This window comes from Neodothiora populina (genome assembly GCF_041146345.1).
Source record: "Neodothiora populina strain CPC 39397 chromosome Unknown canker_contig_5, whole genome shotgun sequence".
NCBI classification, from domain to species: Eukaryota; Fungi; Ascomycota; class Dothideomycetes; order Dothideales; family Dothioraceae; genus Neodothiora; species Neodothiora populina.
Genome location: NW_027191405.1, coordinates 1,573,755 through 1,592,240, shown reverse-complemented (window position 1 = coordinate 1,592,240; position 18,486 = coordinate 1,573,755). Strand labels below are relative to the sequence as shown.

The following is an 18,486-nucleotide window of genomic DNA, read 5'->3' as shown; positions in this document are numbered from 1 at the left end:
GACAGTCGTCAAGCGGATATCGGTGAATCCGGGGACCTTACGGGGACCACCCAGCCATACGACGACTAGACCTGCTTATCGCTGTCGAACAGTCCCAGGGGTAGATCAGTCTCACTTTGATGCCCGCTACGATGGTTCGTGTACAGTGAATGTATGCATGATGCAGGCAGATAAATGGTAGTGCTGCTGGATTCATCCCTCGGAAGTCGCTCAAGCATTATTTCGACTGACCAGCCCTGGGCATACTTGTACAGTACAGCCGAATGAACGGGCCAACTTGGCTGCAAGCGACGCTCAGACGCTCAGACGCAAAAGCTCGGCCTCGCCTTAGTAAGCAAGCGTTCAGATTTCGACATAAAAGCACCTTCTATCTCAACACTCTTCTTTCCTCATCTATCAGTAGGTGACTAATGTCACTTTGCGTTTCCTCTTCGGAGGCTTGCTGAGTGTTCTCCTCTCTCCATGGAGTTCGTTCCGTTCCCGAGCGCATAGAAGGACGCGTCCGTCAACCTAATCACCTGCGTGGATTCCGCTTCAGTGGATCGTGGGTGTGGGACGGCTGCGACATACCCTTCTTTGGAAGAAAATTATTGCCATTCCCATCGATTTGCTTGCAAAATTTGCAGGTTGTTGAAGGGGATTCTGTAGCTTGAGAAAATGCGTATCACTGCTGGACGATCGCAGATTTTTCTTACTGCCTTTCCAATCAACCTAAATATCCACATCCACTGATGCCAAGATAATTATAGGACGTTCAAACAGATGGTTATTTCTGGTTCCTCTCCCTTCACGCAGTACTCCATCCACTAAGTACTAGGAACCTAGCAAATTATGATAGTCCACAGATCAGCATATAACTCGACATTTTGGTCGCAGCTGACTAGCTACAGGCATATATTATTCTTTTATGGTTCATCACGGACAACAAGTCGTTGACAAGGCACGTAGGCACATCAAAAGGTGGAGAAAGTTGTGGTCGTAGCGAATCATTCAGATTTTCATCTAGAAAGCCATTGCTACGGTTCTGACGCCGACTATCGGTGCAAATAAATGCCCTCTAGTAGAGACGCTTGGGAGGTGACATGGAAGCCTTGATGGTAAGACTTCCAACGTTTTGCCAGCCCTTCTTAAGAAGAGAGACGAGGTAGTTGATGGAAAGCATGATGTTTCCGATAAGCTCATCCTCGGTCATCTCAACGTTGCCAACAGCGACACCCATGCAGAGAACCTTCTTCAGCTGGAACTTGATGGTGGACTTGACCTCGTTGATCTTGGAAGCGAGATCCTCGGCGTGGGAGACAGGGGTAGGGAACTTGCCAGCTGCAGAAAATGTCAGAAACGATTCACGTGTAGAATACGTTCTGCGCGCTTACCCTTGGAGAGACCAGGACCCAACAGACGAGGGATCTGCTTGATGAGGGAGTCGGAAGCGATGAAGGCATCGTACTTCTGGGCGAGCTTCTTGATGAGCTTCTTGTTCTTGTTAAGCTTCTTCAAGTCGTCGGAGGACATGGCGTCAACACCGAAGTGCTTAGCACGATCGATGTCGTGCTGGTCACCGAGGATGCTGTAGTGATCGGTCAGTTGCCGTCACGAAGAATCTCATTACATCCTCAATTGTCCAGAACGTACCAGATGGCCATGCCAGGGCGAGGGACCTTAGGAAGGCGGACGGTTCCGGAGAAACGCTTGTCACGCTGAGGGTCATAGTTCTTGAGGCCGATCTGGAGCTCGACGGTCTCGAGGAAGTTTCTCTTCTTGGTCTCGGTAGAGTACTCAAGAAGTTGCTGCACGTTAGTGCGCACTCCGGCGACTGTGATCTTGGACATTTTGCAGTCTTCCAATAAACGTATCTATTGGTGAGGATTGGCGCGGTGCTTCGTCTTGGGTGGAGGAGAAGAGGCGAACGAATTTGAGGCTGGATGGAAATTTTGCCCTGTGGACCGCCAAGACTTCGAGCGGGCGAGAACTTATCATCACGTGATCTTGATAAACCTTACTTCGCCAACAACCCATCTCTCTAATACCACTAGGTACCTTTCCTTTCTCTCTTCCCTGGAACCAAACATGAATATATCGAGGGCAAAGAATGTAAGATTTCCAGTCTGGAGTTTGCGCATTCCCTCGAGAGCGCACCGCTTCTGCGATCCCGCCGCGCCATTGATATCCCGGCGAGCTGCATTGAAGCCACGATTGTGAGCCACCAAGCTTACGTCCCGGATGGGACTCATCTAACAATATGCCACATCGAACTTGACCCGGGCTCCTTTAGAGTCTATTACGAAGCATCACTTCTTCTCACTTGCCCACCGCTCGAAAGATTATAATAGGCGGCTGCTCACGGGTATGTCCTATAGTAAGTCAAATTGGCCATCCGAGAAACATAACGACCCGCTTCTTTCGAGGGCTCCACGCACCGAAATGTTCCTCCTGTGCTCGTTGGTACAGTGACTCTCACTCGTCGATCTCTAGAGAAGCAATCCGCCTACTTCGATCTATAGCAGCATGTTCCTCTTTTTGTGCTCACACTGCTCAAGTCTTTTCTTAAAAAGACCTTGCGACATTTGTTACACATAAGAGAATGTGATGACATTGGCATTAACTTCTAGCATATATCGTTACGAAATGAAGGATGTCTCGCATGGACTGCTGCCTACGCTCGCTCGAAGAGTTATGACAACAGCGCTCCCTATCATGACATCGCAAAAATCGAAGCGCAGCTAGTATGGTACTCGTCCAGCAAGCTTCAGTACCTGCTCCGTCACGACAGGTTCCTCAAATGGAGCACTCCGCTCTACTGGATCCGGTTTACCAAGTCGCAGTGGTTTTGCGACATGTGGAAAAAGATTTGCGTGTGGCCAGTGAGTCTATGCATGTCAGCCAAGATCCCGAAGCTGGCCTTCAGGGGAGCCTACCGTGCCCGTCCTCTGATCGAAAAGTTCGGCCTTCATCTTAAGGTCATCTGGATGAGCGAATGTTGCCGGGGTGTAACAAGCATCTGTAACGTTAGCACCTTCGAGTCGAAAGGCAAGAGAAACCTACAGATGACTGATCTGACGTTCTGTGTAGTTGGAACACAGTTGTGGTGCATGGTTCTGGAGTCCCAAAGAATCAGATCCCCAGGATCGGCACATATTTTGACGAGCTTGCTGCCCCTGTCTGTGAACCATTTGACTTCGTTCTCATCGAAGCCAAACCAATCAGCGCTGCCCCAAGTGGCACGCTCCACAACCTCGGGATGTGTCTTGAAAAACTCCTCATTGATCTTCTGAGATCCTTTCATGCATAGGAGGCCGCCATCATCCGGACCATTAGGCGCAAGATTGATGATGCCTTGCACACACTGCATGCCTTTACGTTTTGGTGATTGGTCGACATGTGGCCAGGGCTGTGTCTGAGGTAGCGCCGTACCGGTGGGTAAGGTGAAGTTGAAACCATCAAAGGAAACCAAAAGTTCGTCAGTGCCCCAGACTTTGGCAAATGCCTCTAGAACACCTGGCTCCCTGTCATGACTTAGTGCGAGACATGCACTGTCTGGTTGATAGAACATACTGTCTTGCTTCCCACATGAACTTTTCATGCTGGCATCCATATCCTCCATACATACCACCCTTGATATGGGCTGGTAGATGCTCAGGAGTCCAGGTGGACTTATCGTTCTTGTCGAATCCGTACGGAAACTTCTCGGCCCACTTGAACATCTCATCGACATAGTCTTGCGCCCTCTCCTTGGCAATGGCCCCTTTAACGACGACTACGCCGTCGCGGAACAGCTCATCACGCCAATCGCCATAAACGACGGTATCATCCAGCCTTGCCGAATCCTGGACGGCATGAGGCATTCTGGCTGTTGTGTAGTTCTACTGATAGGTTTGTAAATATGAGATGGCGTTTATAGTTGCCGTGATAAGTGCAAGGCTGCTTTGAAAGAGCTGAGCTTATGTCTTGCAAGCCAGTCATTTTATGTATCACTCCTGCTGGTGGCTATCCTCAATACTGGCCGAACATGCACTTCGGCCACCAGATGTGGAGTAGCTGACTATCTCGCCCGAGACTGACCCTTAGCGCACTTGACCCCAGCAGTGGACCATTGGACAGCGACTTGGATAATGTTGGACGTGATGATATATGCAGAGTGTGCTACGATGTACGAGATATTATTGTTCATCAGCCTCATACAGAAGTATTGAATGGACTCCTGGCTTATGCGAGAACCACTACTATCTACGGCCCGATCCCCGTGTCGGCTACTTGTCATGGGGGTTTCGGTATCTTTAATGTAGGACGTCCGATAAGTGTCCCTTGCGGATGTCATCGAAATACGTTTAAATAACATGGCGAGCGCCATGTGTATGTTTCGCCTAGGTTCCAACTCGCCCGAGTACAAAATCTACAACGCCTGTTGCTCTCATGAACGGCTGATCACTCTTACTCCATCTCGCCACTGAATGCTCTGTGCATTGTGTTAGAACCGCCGAGGGAAGCCTCTCACTGAGGTCCACGCCCTTCTCGGCCTACCGCTCCCGGGTGGGCAGCTAGATCAGACCAAGATCTAGATCGAGTTTCGCCGACTCAGTCATGTTCCAGAGTTTCAGTGGAGCGGAATCGACATCTTCCAAAATAAGATGCAGTCAGAGAGTGCCTCGCTCGTGTATAAGATGTTCCAAGAAACGGATAAAATGTGACAAAAATATACCCTGCCAAACATGTATAGCTAGAGGTCTAGAGACCTCTTGCACTCGCGAGACTGTTCGTGTCAAAGGCAAGATCATATCGTACGGACTGAACCCGCACTGTAGACCGCATGAGACGTCACTGACTTCCATGGTCAGGGGAGTCACCGGAAAGCCTGACAGTCTGTCGTACTCGGACCTGTTGGAAGAAAATCGACGTCTGAAACTCGCTCTTCAAACTAACACTCAAGCACCTACTGAACTGGTGGACCCTTCGTGGGTACTTGGTGGCAGTCCTACAATCACAGAAGCCTTTGAGAACTATGTACACCCTGCCGACCTGAATGCGAAGCGTCCATCTGCGGTGTCATCGCCTAACGATGTTTTCATTCCGACTCGAGGCTGCAGTAAATATCTGGTGGAACACGGCATCGTGTGGACATCGTGGATCCACTTTGCAGTGCATGTTCCAACATTCCGACGAGAACATGAAATGTATTGGTCCAACACGCAATCAGCGTTGCATACGGACCCGTCCTGGTTAGCAATATATTATGGGTTCCTCGCAGTGACTCTGTTGTTCCTTGACGAGCAAGAAGCAGTAATGGCAGGGCTGCCTCACGATCACGTCGCGACAGTGCTTGAGAACTGGTACGAAGCGTCGATTTGCTACTTGAACAGAGCAGACTTTATGCGACAGCACAACATGCGGACGGTCCAGACCATCGCCATATTGTTGGGGTTGTACAAGGGTATGGGCGACTTTGGTCTGCACTCGACCCATCTAGCAAGCGGGCTACGCATTGCCCAGAACCTCCACCTGGACTCGGATTCGCATCACATGTCGGCATCCATCCTCGACAACGAAGTCCGTCGTCGCGTATGGTGGACTTTGGTGATTTGCGAATGGCTACAGCGACCCCTGGGACTGCCTTTGGTGAGACAGACAGACTTCGACGTCGCACTGCCCCTGGACATCGACGACGAAGAGCTCGAAGGCCAGAGCCCTCTCCCATGCGATCACTCACCACGACGACCACGTCCGCGTGCAGTGCAATACCACCTCGCCATGATAGCGATATCCAAACTATGGCACGGATTCCGAACCTCGCTGACCACAGCGCGCCACAGCCCCGACGAGCTCGAAGCTCTAGTCCTACACAGCGACGAAGCGCTAGCGAACATCATCGCCGACCTCCCAATCCACCTGCAAGAAGACTCGCCCTCGCACTCGCCCGACCACCCCAGCACTCGGCCCTGGCTCTCCTGGCAACGCAACAACCTCTCCATGACAATCCTGTACTACCGCATGGCGATAAACCGCGTGCTCCAAGACCAATGGGTGCAGAAACCCAATTCTCACGCCCGCACGCAAGCCATCTGCGTCGGCTCAGCCCAAGCCATCGTCTCGCTGGTCGACGACCGCTACACCGCCGCGTCGGCGCGCCACCGGCCCTGGGCCATCGCCTCGAATCTGTTTTCGGCGGCTATCACGCTCGTCGTCGAGGCCCGCTTCGCCGACCCTCGGGCGTCAGCGGGCTATGTCGACGACGTCAGGCGCTGTGTGGATTTCTTGTCCGTGACCAAAGATCGCAATGTCGTCGCCGCGCGCGCGGTAGAGGTGCTGGGGAATTGCCTTGTCGGGCTGGCGCAGCCGCAGCCGTTTCTGTATGTTCCCAGGGATATGGACATATTTTACCCGCTTTCGTTGTCGGCGGCTTCGTCCCCGGCTTCGTCGGAGTTGGTGTCGTCGTCGTCAACGTCGACGACGAGGGCGACAACGTTTTCTGCGGGCCCGGCGATGGGTTGATGTTTCTCTTGGTCTTTGCGTCGCTGGCTGTGGCTGGACCCCTGCATGTGCTTGGCCTACGCCTCCTTGCTTTGAATGAAAACTTGTGTATCTGGGGACACACGTTTTGCTGGTATTGTTTCGAAGAGATAGAGATTGCAAGTATATGCATGCATGTTGTATAAATGTAGGACTCGTAGTCATGTCCCATATGCTAATCGTGGATGGGGGGCCTGTATTGTACTGTATCCCTTGATTCCTTAACCCAGCCCCGTAAAATCAAACCCCGCAGGGCGCTATGCAGAATGCTTTCCATTCCCAAACCAAAAGGCATCCGATATATAGGTATATTTATGAAGCGAGAACCCAGAACGGTGAAACGAAGAGGTAAAGAAGATGTGAACAAAGAACCTTACCATCCTCCACCAATAGAATTAGCCAACCCAGCCACTCTCTCGACGTCACTGATTGCCTTCTTCTTCGGTCTTCTGCTCTTCTCACCAACAACACTATCTTGCGACACGAAGTCTTCTGCCTGCTGACCGTTCTGGTCACCCACGTCGCTGTCGACTCTCCTGTAAGAAGTGAAGATGAGCTTCTCGGCGTCGATGGAGGTCAATTCAGACCAGTGGGAGACGACGTGTGAGATCTGAGTGTGAGAGATGGAGTTTATGATCGTTTCGGCCTTTGCTGCTGTGCTGTCGCCGTTTGTCATTGGCGTGTCAGCTGGGGAAGAGGCGTCGTCCTCGTCCTCGTCGTCGTCCAGAGAGGAAGAGGCGGAAAAGTAAGCTTCGTCTACAAATCCCAGCCATTCCTTTTGTGCGGGCAAGACTTTTTGCTCTGGGCTTCCGTTTTCGATCCCGCTTGAGATACCAGCGCCGGTATTGTCGTCATTGTGTGGTGCCTCGGGGACACCCTGAAGGCGCAGGGATGCTACATCGCCGACTTTGATCTGGCCTCCGCCGTTGGTGCAGCCGCCTGGGCAGGCCATGACTTCTATGAACGCATAGTCTTGCATGGCAGGCGCAGGCGTGGCAGCGCCGCCTGCTGTCCTGCCCATGGGCTTGCGAACAGCGCTCCTTGCCGCGGCGCCGGGTAGTCTTGAGACGCGGGCGGGTTTCAGTCGACGGACGAGGTTCTGGATGTTTCTGAAGCCGTAGTAGCGTGCTGTACGAAACAAGACTTCGGCTTCTTCGTTGCGGCTGTCGGCGACAATCTCGTAATCGATGACGTCTGCGTTTCTGCCTCTTTTTGTAACGATGCGCGCCTCAGGATGAGTGGTTGTTTGTAGGTTGTGTAGGTGGGTGTGAAGAATGTGGTGGAGGTATCCTCCGCTCGTTCCCGCCGCCGCGTCGGTCTGCTTCCTCGCTTTCGAAGCGGCGGCGGAGGGAAAGAGAAAAGAGTCGAGTCGAGGATCAGGGAAACGCGGGCGATAAGCAGACGAACGCTGCAGTGGTGTTCGTGGGAGCAGAGGGAAAGAAATGTCGCGTGCTTCGGCCAGCATCAGGAGTTCACGGGCGGTGATGACACAGTCGACGTCTCTGATGCCTGTTCGCTGCTGGTGCGGCGTTGAAACGGCATCGTCCCAGTGCATGTCTGTCAGTTCTTCTCGTGAGGCTTCGAGTTTCTTGTCAAAGCATGGCATGACGGCCAGGTGCCAGATCTGCGAGGGTCGTAGACCAAAACGACGGGCGAGGACACTCTTGACCAAGGTACCAGCCAGCGCTTGGGGTGATTTGAGACGAGAGATATGCGGCAGGACGTGGGGGTGTGTTTTCTCAGCATAACAGATCCAGCCTGGACACGCAGAGGCCAGTACTGGCTTCTTCGGTTGTTCTTCTCTCGTTGGGTCTGAAGACAGCGACGCGGCCACCTCATCTGCTGCCGACACGAGGGCGATGTCGCGTAGGGTGTTGGTGTCCAGGATCCATGTGAAGCCGCTGTGGCTTGCTCCCCCGCTGCGCAGACCTCGAGGCCCCGACAATAGTTGTGCGATCATATTCGAGGCCTGTCCTTCGCTGACGTTGTATGTGGCTGCTATACTCGCGCGCGTCTGTGGACTGACACTCGCGATGAAGATCTTGCCATCCTGACCCTTCAAGTCGGTCTGTGTCGAAGAGGGTACAGGCAATTCAGGGTATGCGTCGAGGGTGGAGAGAACTTCGGCATGTGATTGGAGAGATACCAGGACGGCTTCGGCAGACGTCACGCAGCCCGAACAGGCCAGACAGTCGGTCAAGGAGATGGAGGCGGGAGGAGCATCGGCTGCGGCGACTTTGTCTTCGGTCGTGACTTCGTAAGGGTTGCTGGTGGAGTCTGATGGTTGCTGTTTGGGCAGGGTCTCGACGGGCTTGATGCACGCGACACCGGGAGAAATGAAATCGTTGAGATCGTCTGCGCTCAGGATGGCCGACATGGCTGTGGTGGTAGATGTTCTTCGGCGCCTGCAATGGCAAAGGTGGCGGAAAATGGGTTACCCTCTGGGCTACGACAAGATATGTTCTTGGAGGGGTCTCGTGTCACGTGAGGCAATTGCACAGGAAGACCAGTATCCAAAAAGGAGTGTGGGATGAGACCGGACACTGTAGCATTATTCTGCATTACATGAAAAGAAAGAAAAGACGACGACCAGATGCGCAAAGGAAACAATAGAGCGACGAGAGAAGGAGCGGATTCCGTTGTCGGACTATGACCCAATGACGGCGACGTGTGTTGGTCAGCGATAAAATGAGGAATCGATAAAGAAAAAAACACGGCCTTATCAGTTCATCGGCTTGTCGCAGCGAGACAAGTACTCCGTACAATACCTAAGGTAAGGTAAGATAGACCGGGTGCTTGGACGTTCTTTGTCATGTTCCAGCCATTTTCACCGCACCTGATGCAGTAGGCAACCATTAACCATTGCAATTACTCGCGGGCGGAAGAGCGCCGAGACTCCGGCGACAGAAGAGGAGAGGAAGAAGAGGGAAAGAGCGCAGCACATGTCAAGTCTTGGCATCTACAAGTTCCATCTTCCCTCTCTCGGTCTTTTGTGTCTGTCCATCCATCATCACCACCAACACTGCTGCTATCACCGCACCTATCCACATAATCGACATAATCGACAAATCCAACCATGTCTCGCGAACAATACACAGCCCCGGACCTCTCTTCCCAGAACGCCGGCGGAGCAGCAGCAGGCACCGGCTTCGCATCCACCTCTGCACCCTTCGAGGACTCGAACCGCCCCGTCGCATACCTCTGTGGAGACTGTGACACCAAGGTCACCCTGAAGAGAGGCGATCCCATCAGATGCAAGGAGTGCGGATACCGTGTGCTCTACAAGCAACGCACCAACAGGTGAGACGAGACGAGACGAGACGAGACGAGACGAGACGCTTTTTCTCAGGGCTGTCATGATCACCTGCTGACTAATGCTTTCTGCCCAGAATGATCCAGTTCGAGGCACGATAGATGCTGTGCGGCCATACGAACTCCCAGCATAGAATAAACCATCATGTGTCACCATCACTCTGCGCCAACCAAGTCCACTGCCAAAGGACTCAGACCATCGCACCATTCTCCCGCCCGCTTGACCTCACCAGATGAGACTTGTACAAAAGCCGCTCTATCTCGCCCATCGCAGACCCTCGCAAGCGGACACTGTCCTGTAATACACTCGAACCGTCAGTGCATCTCAACCCAAATGCGCCGGATAAGAACACCACGACATGACCGACCTCTTGCGCCAAGAGACATGACCAGGCATAGAACGACACACGCTTCTCGTGACACTTCTAATGCACAAGGCAGCAAATTGCACACACGAAAGACAGCCGGAGGCGTTTCTGGATTTTTTTCTTGTTATCATTTGGTCCCTCGAGCTGAAATTCAGTCAATGCCAAAGTCAGCAGGGAAGGAAAGGCGTATCGAAAGCATAGCATCGGAGCTTGTACCTATCGGAGGAGTCCCTTTTTTTCTTTATCAAAATCAATACCACTGTTGTTCTTTTCGTACCAAACCAGAAAGCTTCTGACCACATGCTGCGTGTGCGACGTTTGGGTATATGTGAGGTGCCACTGCTGCTGAGCGATGGTGGTTGTGCTGATGCTTATGATTAATACTACTATCGTACTACTATACTACTACTGCGGCGGCGGTTCAATTTCTGTCTCTGTCTGATATGATCTGTTCTTATTTCCCCACACCTCTCCCTTTTCTCCCTTTTCTGCCGCCATCATCACCATGTGAGAAAAAAGCCTTTTTAGATCCCCGTAGAATAATACAATTTCTTGCTCTCGTCTTTGTTTACAACTCACTACTCACATACAACGTGTTTCTTCCGACTTTTTTGGTGCAAATAAGTTTATTTCTCCTCCCATACCCGAGTCTTTTCCCCCTTCTCGTCTACCGATCCTTCAGTATTGATGATGGAATCCTCCTCCGCTTCCCTTCTTCTCCTTGACCTGAGACAAAGAGAAAAACACCGACTCCATCCAGCAATTTTTGGAGTAAGCCTGCTTGTGCCTACCTACCAACCCCTCGATGTGCCAGAGACGACTGCAGAGTCAAGCCTACAGGTTCTCCAATTCAGCAGCCAGACTACGACCCAGCGTCTCCTCGGCCATGTTCATGCACATGCTGTTTCCATCATCGTCGTCGTCGTCTTCGTCGTCGTCTTCGTCTCCGTCCTCGTCTCCAGGCCTCCCGTTCATGTTGTCTTGTTGCTGACCGTGACGTTCGATTTCGTAGCCGCTGCTGCCGTTGATGCCGTTGTTGTAGGTGTAGTTGTCGCCGCTGGCTGAGGGGCCCTCTTGCGAGTCTTTGTCCTCTTCCTCTTCTGCTTTGACTTGTTGTTCCTGCTGCTGATGCCGATGCTGATGCTGGTCTTGGCGATGCTGGTCTTGGTGGTGATCTTGCTGCGCCTCTGCCTTGACCTCTACCTCCTCCTCCCTCTTCTTCTCCTCCTCGTCTTCGTCCTCTCCAGCCTTAGGCGACACAGCGCCCAGAACACCCCGTCCAACATCAGCTTCGTTCAGCAAATCGTCGTCATCATCGTCTTCGTCTCCACCTCCAAGCACATCATCGTCGCCTCCGAGACTACCCTCGGGCACAGGGCCAACCTCGGCATCGCTGTCGTAGCCCGAGCCGCCGAACAGGCCTGGCGCCGAGTCGTCCGTCTGGCTCAGAGGACTGGACTTCCGGGGTCCAAATCCAGGTGGTGGGGCTTGAGTGAATGCTGGATTGACGGTTCCCTGCTGGTACTGGGGCATCATCGTACCCGACATCTCTACTTCCATTGGTGCTGCACCCATCGCTGCTGAAGATGAGGATGGGTCCGGAGATGGCGTGCGTCGCAAGTTCGACGCCGGAGGCGTCATCAGTCCGGCAAAGATGCCCGAGCTAGAAAGAGCCGAGGGAGCGTTTGGCTTTGAGGGAGTAGCAGCACGTCTGTCTGTGGAGCGTGGGCGAAGAGCTTGTGACTGTGCTCGCAGAATAGGCGCAGACGATGGTGCTTTACCGAGAGCTCTGCTTGTTCTACTTGCCGACGGCGCCGAGGACGCTGGAGCTGGAGCTGCAGCACGCGAGCTAGAGCTGGACTCGGTTCTTCCCTTCCTCCAATTGCCCCATGCGGATGCAAGTCTTGCTGCACCCGGTGAGGCGACATTGACTAGCCCTGCGACCGCTTGAGCAGCCTTGCTGGTGCCTGCAGAGATGAGCCGTTCCTTCTCTGCCTGTTCCATCTGGATGCCTGCACGGATCCTAATGGCATAGTCACGTACAGCCTCGCGATCGAAACCGTCCTTCTCAAGCTGACGGATCAGCTCAGAGAGGTCCTCGTTTCTCACGGCCAGAAGCTCACGCAGCCATGTAATCTCCGTGTCGCGCTCCTTCAGTTTGGCAGGTGCTGTCGTATCGAGGCTGTTGATCTGCCCCTGCAAAGACTCGATTCTGGTCTCACGTTCCTGCAATTGCTCTTGCAGGACGAGGATGGACTCCCTCAACGCCTGTGGAGAGACCCTCTCTGGCTCATTCGATGTCTTTGCCGAATCGAGTGCAGCTTGCGAAATCGGCGCTTGTGGCACAGGCATTGCATTCTTCGCAGCTTGAGCTTGTCTGGCTGCCGCCTTGGCGGCTGATTGAGCGACCTGTAGTCTTTCCTCGAGGTGGCTCACTCTTTCTTGCAGATGCGTGACTTGATCGTCCGAGAGGTTCAGGCGGCTCTGGTAGTACTCCTCGTCACGTTGCTTGTCTTGTAGAGCGTTTGTGAGTTCTTTTTCATGTTGAACCTTCATGTATCGTAGAGCATTCTCGTGCTTCTCGCGAAGCTCGTTCAAAGTGGCGCTGCTGGTTTCATTGACCCTACGAAGAGCATCACGTCGGAGATCTGCCTCTTCTTCGAGCAAGAGCTCATGGCGTGCCTTTGCTGTATCCGCGTGCATTCTCAGATCATCGATCGCATTCTTGGCTAAGTGGAGCTCGTGTTCCAGGCTGGAACGTATGATCGCGGCTTGACCGTTCGCTGCCTCGATGTTCGATTCCATGATCATCTGCGTACGCTGAACCTCAGCGCGGCCAGACTCTCTAGCTTCGTGTAGGTCGCGCTCAATACGTGCGACAAGGGTCTGTTCAGCGGCCAAATCAGCCTTGAGCGTGTTGATGATATCCTCTTGTGCTGCGTTTGAGCGGAGCGCTTGCTCAAGGTGAATCTTCGAGGCAACGCCCTCGTGGACCTGAATCCTCAAGCTTTGGATCTCTTCCTCCAAGCTGCGACGAACGCTGATCTCACCCTCAAGACGGGCCTGGAAGATGATGCCCTTCTTCTGAAGGTCTTCATTGCGCCTTTGCCAGGACGACTTCTCCGTGGCCAGTTGCTCGGCAGCATCAGCCATGTCAGCATGAATCTTGTCGAGTTTGCCACGCATGTTCTCGCGGATGTTGAGGCCGTCCGCAATCTGGGCTCTCAAGTCATTGACAGTGCCTTTCAGGCTTTCATTCTCGCTGTTCAGATCATCGACTTCTTGCCTCCACTTGTTGCTCGACAGGCGATACTCCTCCAAGGTAGACTCGAATGCGGAGTTCTCCGCTTCAACATCAGAGAGCTGCTTCTCGAGATCCTGCTTGGCTGCCTCGGTCTCTCTCTTTGCTGCCTCAACCTCCCTCTTAGCACTCTCTGCCTCCTCGGCACGATCGAGTGATAGCTGGAATTCTCTCTGCAGTGAGGATATCCTCTGGTCCTGGTCGCTAGTGGTCGCGCGCAGAAGTTGAAGCTCCTCCTCAGCCAGACGAAGAAGTCTCCGAGTATCGGCTTCCCGCTCTTCAATGAGACGGCGTTGGTTCGCTTCCTCTAACTTGCCAGCCAAGGTTTCATTGAAGCGGCCTTCTAGCTCAGTGATTGCACGCTTATGGTTGCGCTCGGCCTCGGGGTTTGGCGAGCCACGTTTCGAACCCGCAGGAACCAAGGCGCGGCTGTGTCGGTGCAGAGCATCCTCGACGATAGCCTTGACGTCGTCAACATCAAGGTGAGCGCCAGCGATGCGAGCGATGGTCGTGTTCATGTCCATGAGTGCATGGTGGATCTCCAACGCAGAAGATAGACCGGGCGTCTTGTGCACAGTGTTCGCCTCTTGGATGGCGAAGGCTTCGAGCACAGCAGCCTTGACTTGCTGGGCGCGTTTGTCGTTGCTGCTAGACAGAGGTCGGAAAGGAGGATGTTCAGCCGGTAGATCGTCCTCATCGTCGGCGTCGCTTTCTACGGCAGAAGTTGTCCGGCCAGTAGCAGGCCTGGACCTGTCCCGGATGGATCTCGTACTGATCGCTCTGTGTATCTGCTGCAGGCTCTTCTCCAACGGCTGGAGGCGATCTTGCAATATGTTGCCGACAATAGAGTCTATCCTGTCATCAAAGAACCTGCTACGAGTCTGGACCCGGTCTTCATCCAAGTCCAAGTCGTCTGACCATTCACTCATGGGCACGTCCTCTCCGCGGTTGAGACAATTTATAGACGGACCAGACGGCATTTCGAGTCGCTCAGCAGGGAAGCTCTGTCGCGGGGGAGGAGAGTCTGGCTCATCCCTGCGTCTGTGGAAAGGATCCTGATCAGGAGTCGGACTGATCGCATCATGACGCATATGCTTGATCCCAGGATGATGCACCACCACACTGGAGTCCAATCCCGGCGTGCCGGTACGGATGTGCTCATTCGCAAAAGTATGCGACTGTTCCGAATCATCGTTGAGTTGCTGCATGACAGCATCGATCTCATCAAAGGTAGGCTCGGGAAATTGAATTTGGGGACGTGGGGGTAGAGGGTACGATGATTTATGAGGCTCTGGGGAGGTATTGTAAGACAGACTTTCCACAGCCTTGTGGTTGTTGCTGGCGCCACGGTTTTGTGAGAAGACACGGGCCGGACTCAAGTCAGGCTTGCTCTCCAAAGCGCCAGGGCTTCGTGCTCGAGATTGCGCATGAGGTGAGAATGTAGGGGTAGTGCCCGGTTTGAACTCGAATGGTTTGGCCAATGCAGACAGCGAACTGGAGTTCTTTGTGTGGCCGTAATGACTCGAAGTTTTCCGCTCATGCTCCTCTCGGTGAGGTCCCTCTGGCAGAGTCTCGAGACCGTTCGAGGTTGTGTTTTTATAGTTTGATCTGATATCTTGCTTGGGATGCACAACAGGCGCTGCAATCTTATCGTCATCAGGCGATGAATTGTCACCCAACTTGAGCTCTTCCGGTACAGGCATCACTGGTGACGGTCTGCGTTCAGTCGACTTCGGCGGTACGGCAAACAATGGTACATCGTTGCCAGCTGCACGCTGAGTGCGTGCTCTCTTCTGCCGATCATCACTCGGCAACAGACGGCCGTTCTCGTCCTCTTTCTCTGCCTTCTCAGGCTCTGCAGGGGTACTAGGAGCCTTTATAGCGACAGCCTTGGATCTCTTGGCAGGCTTGACCATATCGGACATGCTAACATTGCCAAAGATGCTAGGAAACTGCGCTTCGGTTTGTGTCGGCTCAGGGATGACAGGGGGCATATGCGTTACAGAAGACGAGAAATCGAAGTTGGAAGACGGCAAAGTAGTGCCGCCGAATCCACCGAATCCGTTTGGCGGCAGATTCGGTACTTGGACGTGAACATCTTCCAGAGTTTCCTCAGGCGTAGGCGCAAAGCTAGCGGGAGCGAAAGTCTGCGGGAATGCACCAGGTTGGAACCTGAACTCTGGCGCAGCGACACTGAGCTTAGATCCATGACCTCTAGGCTTGACCATGTTGTTCTGCCCGGGGGCTCCGTAGCCTGCACCAGTCAGTCCCTCGGATGGCAAACGCGGCGCCGAAGGAGTTCGCTCGATCTGACCGTTCATACCCAGACTAGCACGCTTACCTGGAGGAACATATGCCTGTTGTGCTTGCTTCGCTTGTGATCGAGTGCTGTCGCCAAATCTTGGATGGATTTCGCTTTCGTTCATCTCGCGCTCGATCGACCTTTCCAAGTGGTACTCTGCTTCTTGTATGTCCTTTTCAAGACCTTCGCTGATATTGTGGCTGTGACCACGTCCACGAGGACTCGGCTGCGCAATCTCTGGTTGACGAGACTCGGGCATGACACCGGCGAAATAATCTGGAACCTGCTCCTCTTCGTCCTCGCGCAATTCCGGAAGCACAGCTTGAGGTCGGATCCCAGGCGTAATCGAAGGCTGAGGCGAGAAACTTGAGTAAACAGATTGATGCCTCAGATGAGGTGGCACATTCACCATTTCGGGATTCATCTGCGGACTCTTGGACATGCCAAATGGTGGAATACCCGTGAACGGGGAGTGCGGTGATTTGAGGGGACCTACGCTGTCCGATCTCAGTCTCTCCAGGGCTGGCGACTCGCCGCGCGAGATGCCACTCATATTGAAATGTTGGCCTGGGGTGGAGGCAGGTAGGCCAGAATGGCCCGTCTGTTGCTGAGGGAAGCCAAACGGCATACCGAACACAGAATGTCTTTGCATATGTCCAGGTGGGCCTCCCATCGAGAGAGGTGAGGCTACAGATGCGGAGTGAGAATGGCCGGCGGTGCTGAAATGAGCAAGCGATGGAGTCGACCGATGCGAGCCAGCAGCGATTGATGCGGCGATATTGTTCGGTGAGATCCTCCCTGGAAAATGACCAGACGCTTGTCGTGACATAGGAGGTGGCGCGGGGGCAGGCTCTTCACCGAGACTGACGCCCAAAGCTGCAAGCTTTGCTTCGATTTGCTGGTCCATGTACTCCTTCCAGAGTCTTGGGTTCGGCACGCGAACCTGAAATTGTCTCTCCTGTCTTGCCACGGCATCGTCGGAAGGATCAGGATACATTGTTCGGCTCTGCGAAACAGCACCGCCAGACCAATAACCCTCAACATCGAAGCCTCGAGTGCTATACCCGGCGTCCTGGAAACGTTTGATTCGCTCGTCTACCTGTCTGGCCGTCATTGGTATAGGTCGACCGTAAGCATCGGGGCCAGTCTCGGGCAATCCAACCCAACAAGCTTTGCCCTTCCAACTCAGTTTTGTTCTTTGTCGTGGCAGCGGTACCGACAATGCATCTTTGGGGACTGGTGGATGGGATATTTTGTCTGAGACACCCTTATCGGAAACCCCAACACCGTCTTCGGCCTCCTCAGGAGGAGGTGGAGGAGGCAGCGGTTTGTCTATGTGGGCAATTTGGGTTACACTTTCAGGCCTCTGCATGAGGACCTGTGGCTTTTCAGCCGCTCGCATGGCCGAGGTCTGGTCTGCAGAAGCCGGTGTCGAATTACTCGTCATACTGTGATCGAAGTTCTCTTTGTTGTCTTCCTCTTGCGTTTGCTTTGCTGTATCAGCAGCCCATCTACTTTCGAAGAGCGACATATCGCCTTCTGCTTTGGACTCGTCCTGTTTCGTGATATTCCAAAAGTCCTCCTGTTTCAATGTCACGTTGCTTTGCCTGCTCTTGTGCCTCCTGAAGCTATCGGTAGTCTGACTACTGTGCTTTGAGGACGGTCGTCGGATGCCAATACGAGTCAATGAGGGACTATCGACCGAGGTTGAATTCCGACGTCTATGACGTCCAGAGAACCAAGTGAATGGGATCGGTGTCTTGAAGTCCTCGCTCTTTTCTGACGAAGTGTCGCTTCCAGCAGATTCGTCGCTCAGCCAATTGCCCCGTTCAGAACGCCAATGACCGGATGTGTATTGGTAGACCCAATCCTCGGTCAGGCTACGCGTGACCTGGTGTCTGACCGGTGTTAGGTCTGCAGGCTGCAGGGAGGGCTCTCTTGGTGACGGAAGAGATTCCCGGAAGGCTTGATTAAGGTGTGATTGCTGTAAAGGAAGACGTGAGGGTATCAAATGCTCTAAACCAAAAAGAGGAGTGACGTCCCGACTGTGTGTGGGAATGCGTGAGGGTAGTAAATAGTCCAATCCAAATGGGGGTATATCTGTGGGACTCTCGCTGCCACTGCCGGGAGGTCTTGTCCTGGCTTGTTCTGCGATGAGGCGGGCAGAGGAATCGAGTAAGGCTTCTCTGGAAGCAAGAGGGTAGGGCGATCCCCAGCTGGCGGTGTAGTAGGTGTTGGCGTCTTCTGAGAGACCGTCTCTCACAGAGTTGGCGGGACCGGTCGAGGGAGTGTCGACGGTGAATCGAGGCTGCAAGTGTGCGTGGTCTCGTACCGAGTGTCGTCGTGCGGGACTCGGGGAAGAGGCGTAATACGAGTCTTCGGATCTCTTGCCGGTGGGAGCAGTCCAGAGAGATTGAGCAGGCGAGCTCGTTAGAGTACTGACATAGTTCCTGGGTTTACTTGTCTCTGTACGGGGCGGCGTAGCAGTGGGCGGAAGTGAGGGCGACACGGTGGAGTTCGTCGTGTCGACTTGACCTATCGTGGCAGGAAAAAGAAAGACTCAAGTCAGCATGGCTGGTCCTAGCATGTACGCAAGAATTGCTACAACAGCTGCAGGCGTGACCGTGGCCGTGTCCGTGGCCGTGTCCGTGACAGCAGCGACAGCAGTAACACCGCGGTGGTCTTTGGGCATTGGAGAATGG

General features: G+C 53.5%; 6 protein-coding genes across 8 annotated transcripts; 2 read left to right on the top strand and 4 right to left on the bottom strand.

Annotated features, from left to right (window-relative positions):
- Positions 1 to 1,057: 1,057 nt before the first annotated feature.
- On the bottom strand, positions 1,058 to 1,829 carry AAFC00_005531 (60S ribosomal protein uL1; the record flags this gene model as incomplete). The annotated part of the gene is made up of 3 exons (XM_069345325.1): positions 1,058 to 1,320; positions 1,374 to 1,567; positions 1,633 to 1,829. 3 exons carry the CDS (start codon positions 1,827 to 1,829, stop codon positions 1,058 to 1,060), a joined length of 654 nt encoding a protein of 217 aa, XP_069203156.1.
- Positions 1,830 to 2,720: 891 nt separating this feature from the next.
- On the bottom strand, positions 2,721 to 3,842 carry AAFC00_005530 (uncharacterized protein; the record flags this gene model as incomplete). The annotated part of the gene is made up of 4 exons (XM_069345324.1): positions 2,721 to 2,867; positions 2,916 to 2,998; positions 3,043 to 3,503; positions 3,553 to 3,842. 4 exons carry the CDS (start codon positions 3,840 to 3,842, stop codon positions 2,721 to 2,723), a joined length of 981 nt encoding a protein of 326 aa, XP_069203155.1.
- A 736-nt stretch (positions 3,843 to 4,578) lies between these two features.
- Positions 4,579 to 6,483, top strand: AAFC00_005529 (uncharacterized protein; the record flags this gene model as incomplete). The annotated part of the gene is made up of 2 exons (XM_069348614.1): positions 4,579 to 4,775; positions 4,833 to 6,483. The coding sequence occupies 2 exons, from the start codon at positions 4,579 to 4,581 to the stop codon at positions 6,481 to 6,483; spliced, it is 1,848 nt and encodes a 615-aa protein (XP_069203154.1).
- Positions 6,484 to 6,874: 391 nt separating this feature from the next.
- AAFC00_005528 (uncharacterized protein) lies at positions 6,875 to 8,878 on the bottom strand (the record flags this gene model as incomplete). The annotated part of the gene is made up of 1 exon (XM_069345323.1): positions 6,875 to 8,878. One exon carries the CDS (start codon positions 8,876 to 8,878, stop codon positions 6,875 to 6,877), a length of 2,004 nt encoding a protein of 667 aa, XP_069203153.1.
- A 699-nt stretch (positions 8,879 to 9,577) lies between these two features.
- AAFC00_005527 (uncharacterized protein) lies at positions 9,578 to 9,915 on the top strand (the record flags this gene model as incomplete). Its single annotated transcript, XM_069345322.1, has 2 exons — positions 9,578 to 9,801; positions 9,891 to 9,915. The coding sequence occupies 2 exons, from the start codon at positions 9,578 to 9,580 to the stop codon at positions 9,913 to 9,915; spliced, it is 249 nt and encodes an 82-aa protein (XP_069203152.1).
- A 1,100-nt stretch (positions 9,916 to 11,015) lies between these two features.
- AAFC00_005526 (uncharacterized protein) lies at positions 11,016 to 17,315 on the bottom strand (the record flags this gene model as incomplete). 3 transcript variants are annotated; one of them, XM_069347804.1, is made up of 1 exon in its annotated part: positions 11,016 to 17,315. In XM_069347804.1, one exon carries the CDS (start codon positions 17,313 to 17,315, stop codon positions 11,016 to 11,018), a length of 6,300 nt encoding a protein of 2,099 aa, XP_069203149.1. The 3 variants fall into 3 exon arrangements, with proteins under 3 accessions (XP_069203149.1, XP_069203150.1, XP_069203151.1); XM_069345321.1 differs by having other exon boundaries at positions 11,016 to 12,533; XM_069347805.1 differs by having other exon boundaries at positions 11,016 to 11,756.
- Between the last annotated feature and the right edge of the window lie 1,171 nt (positions 17,316 to 18,486).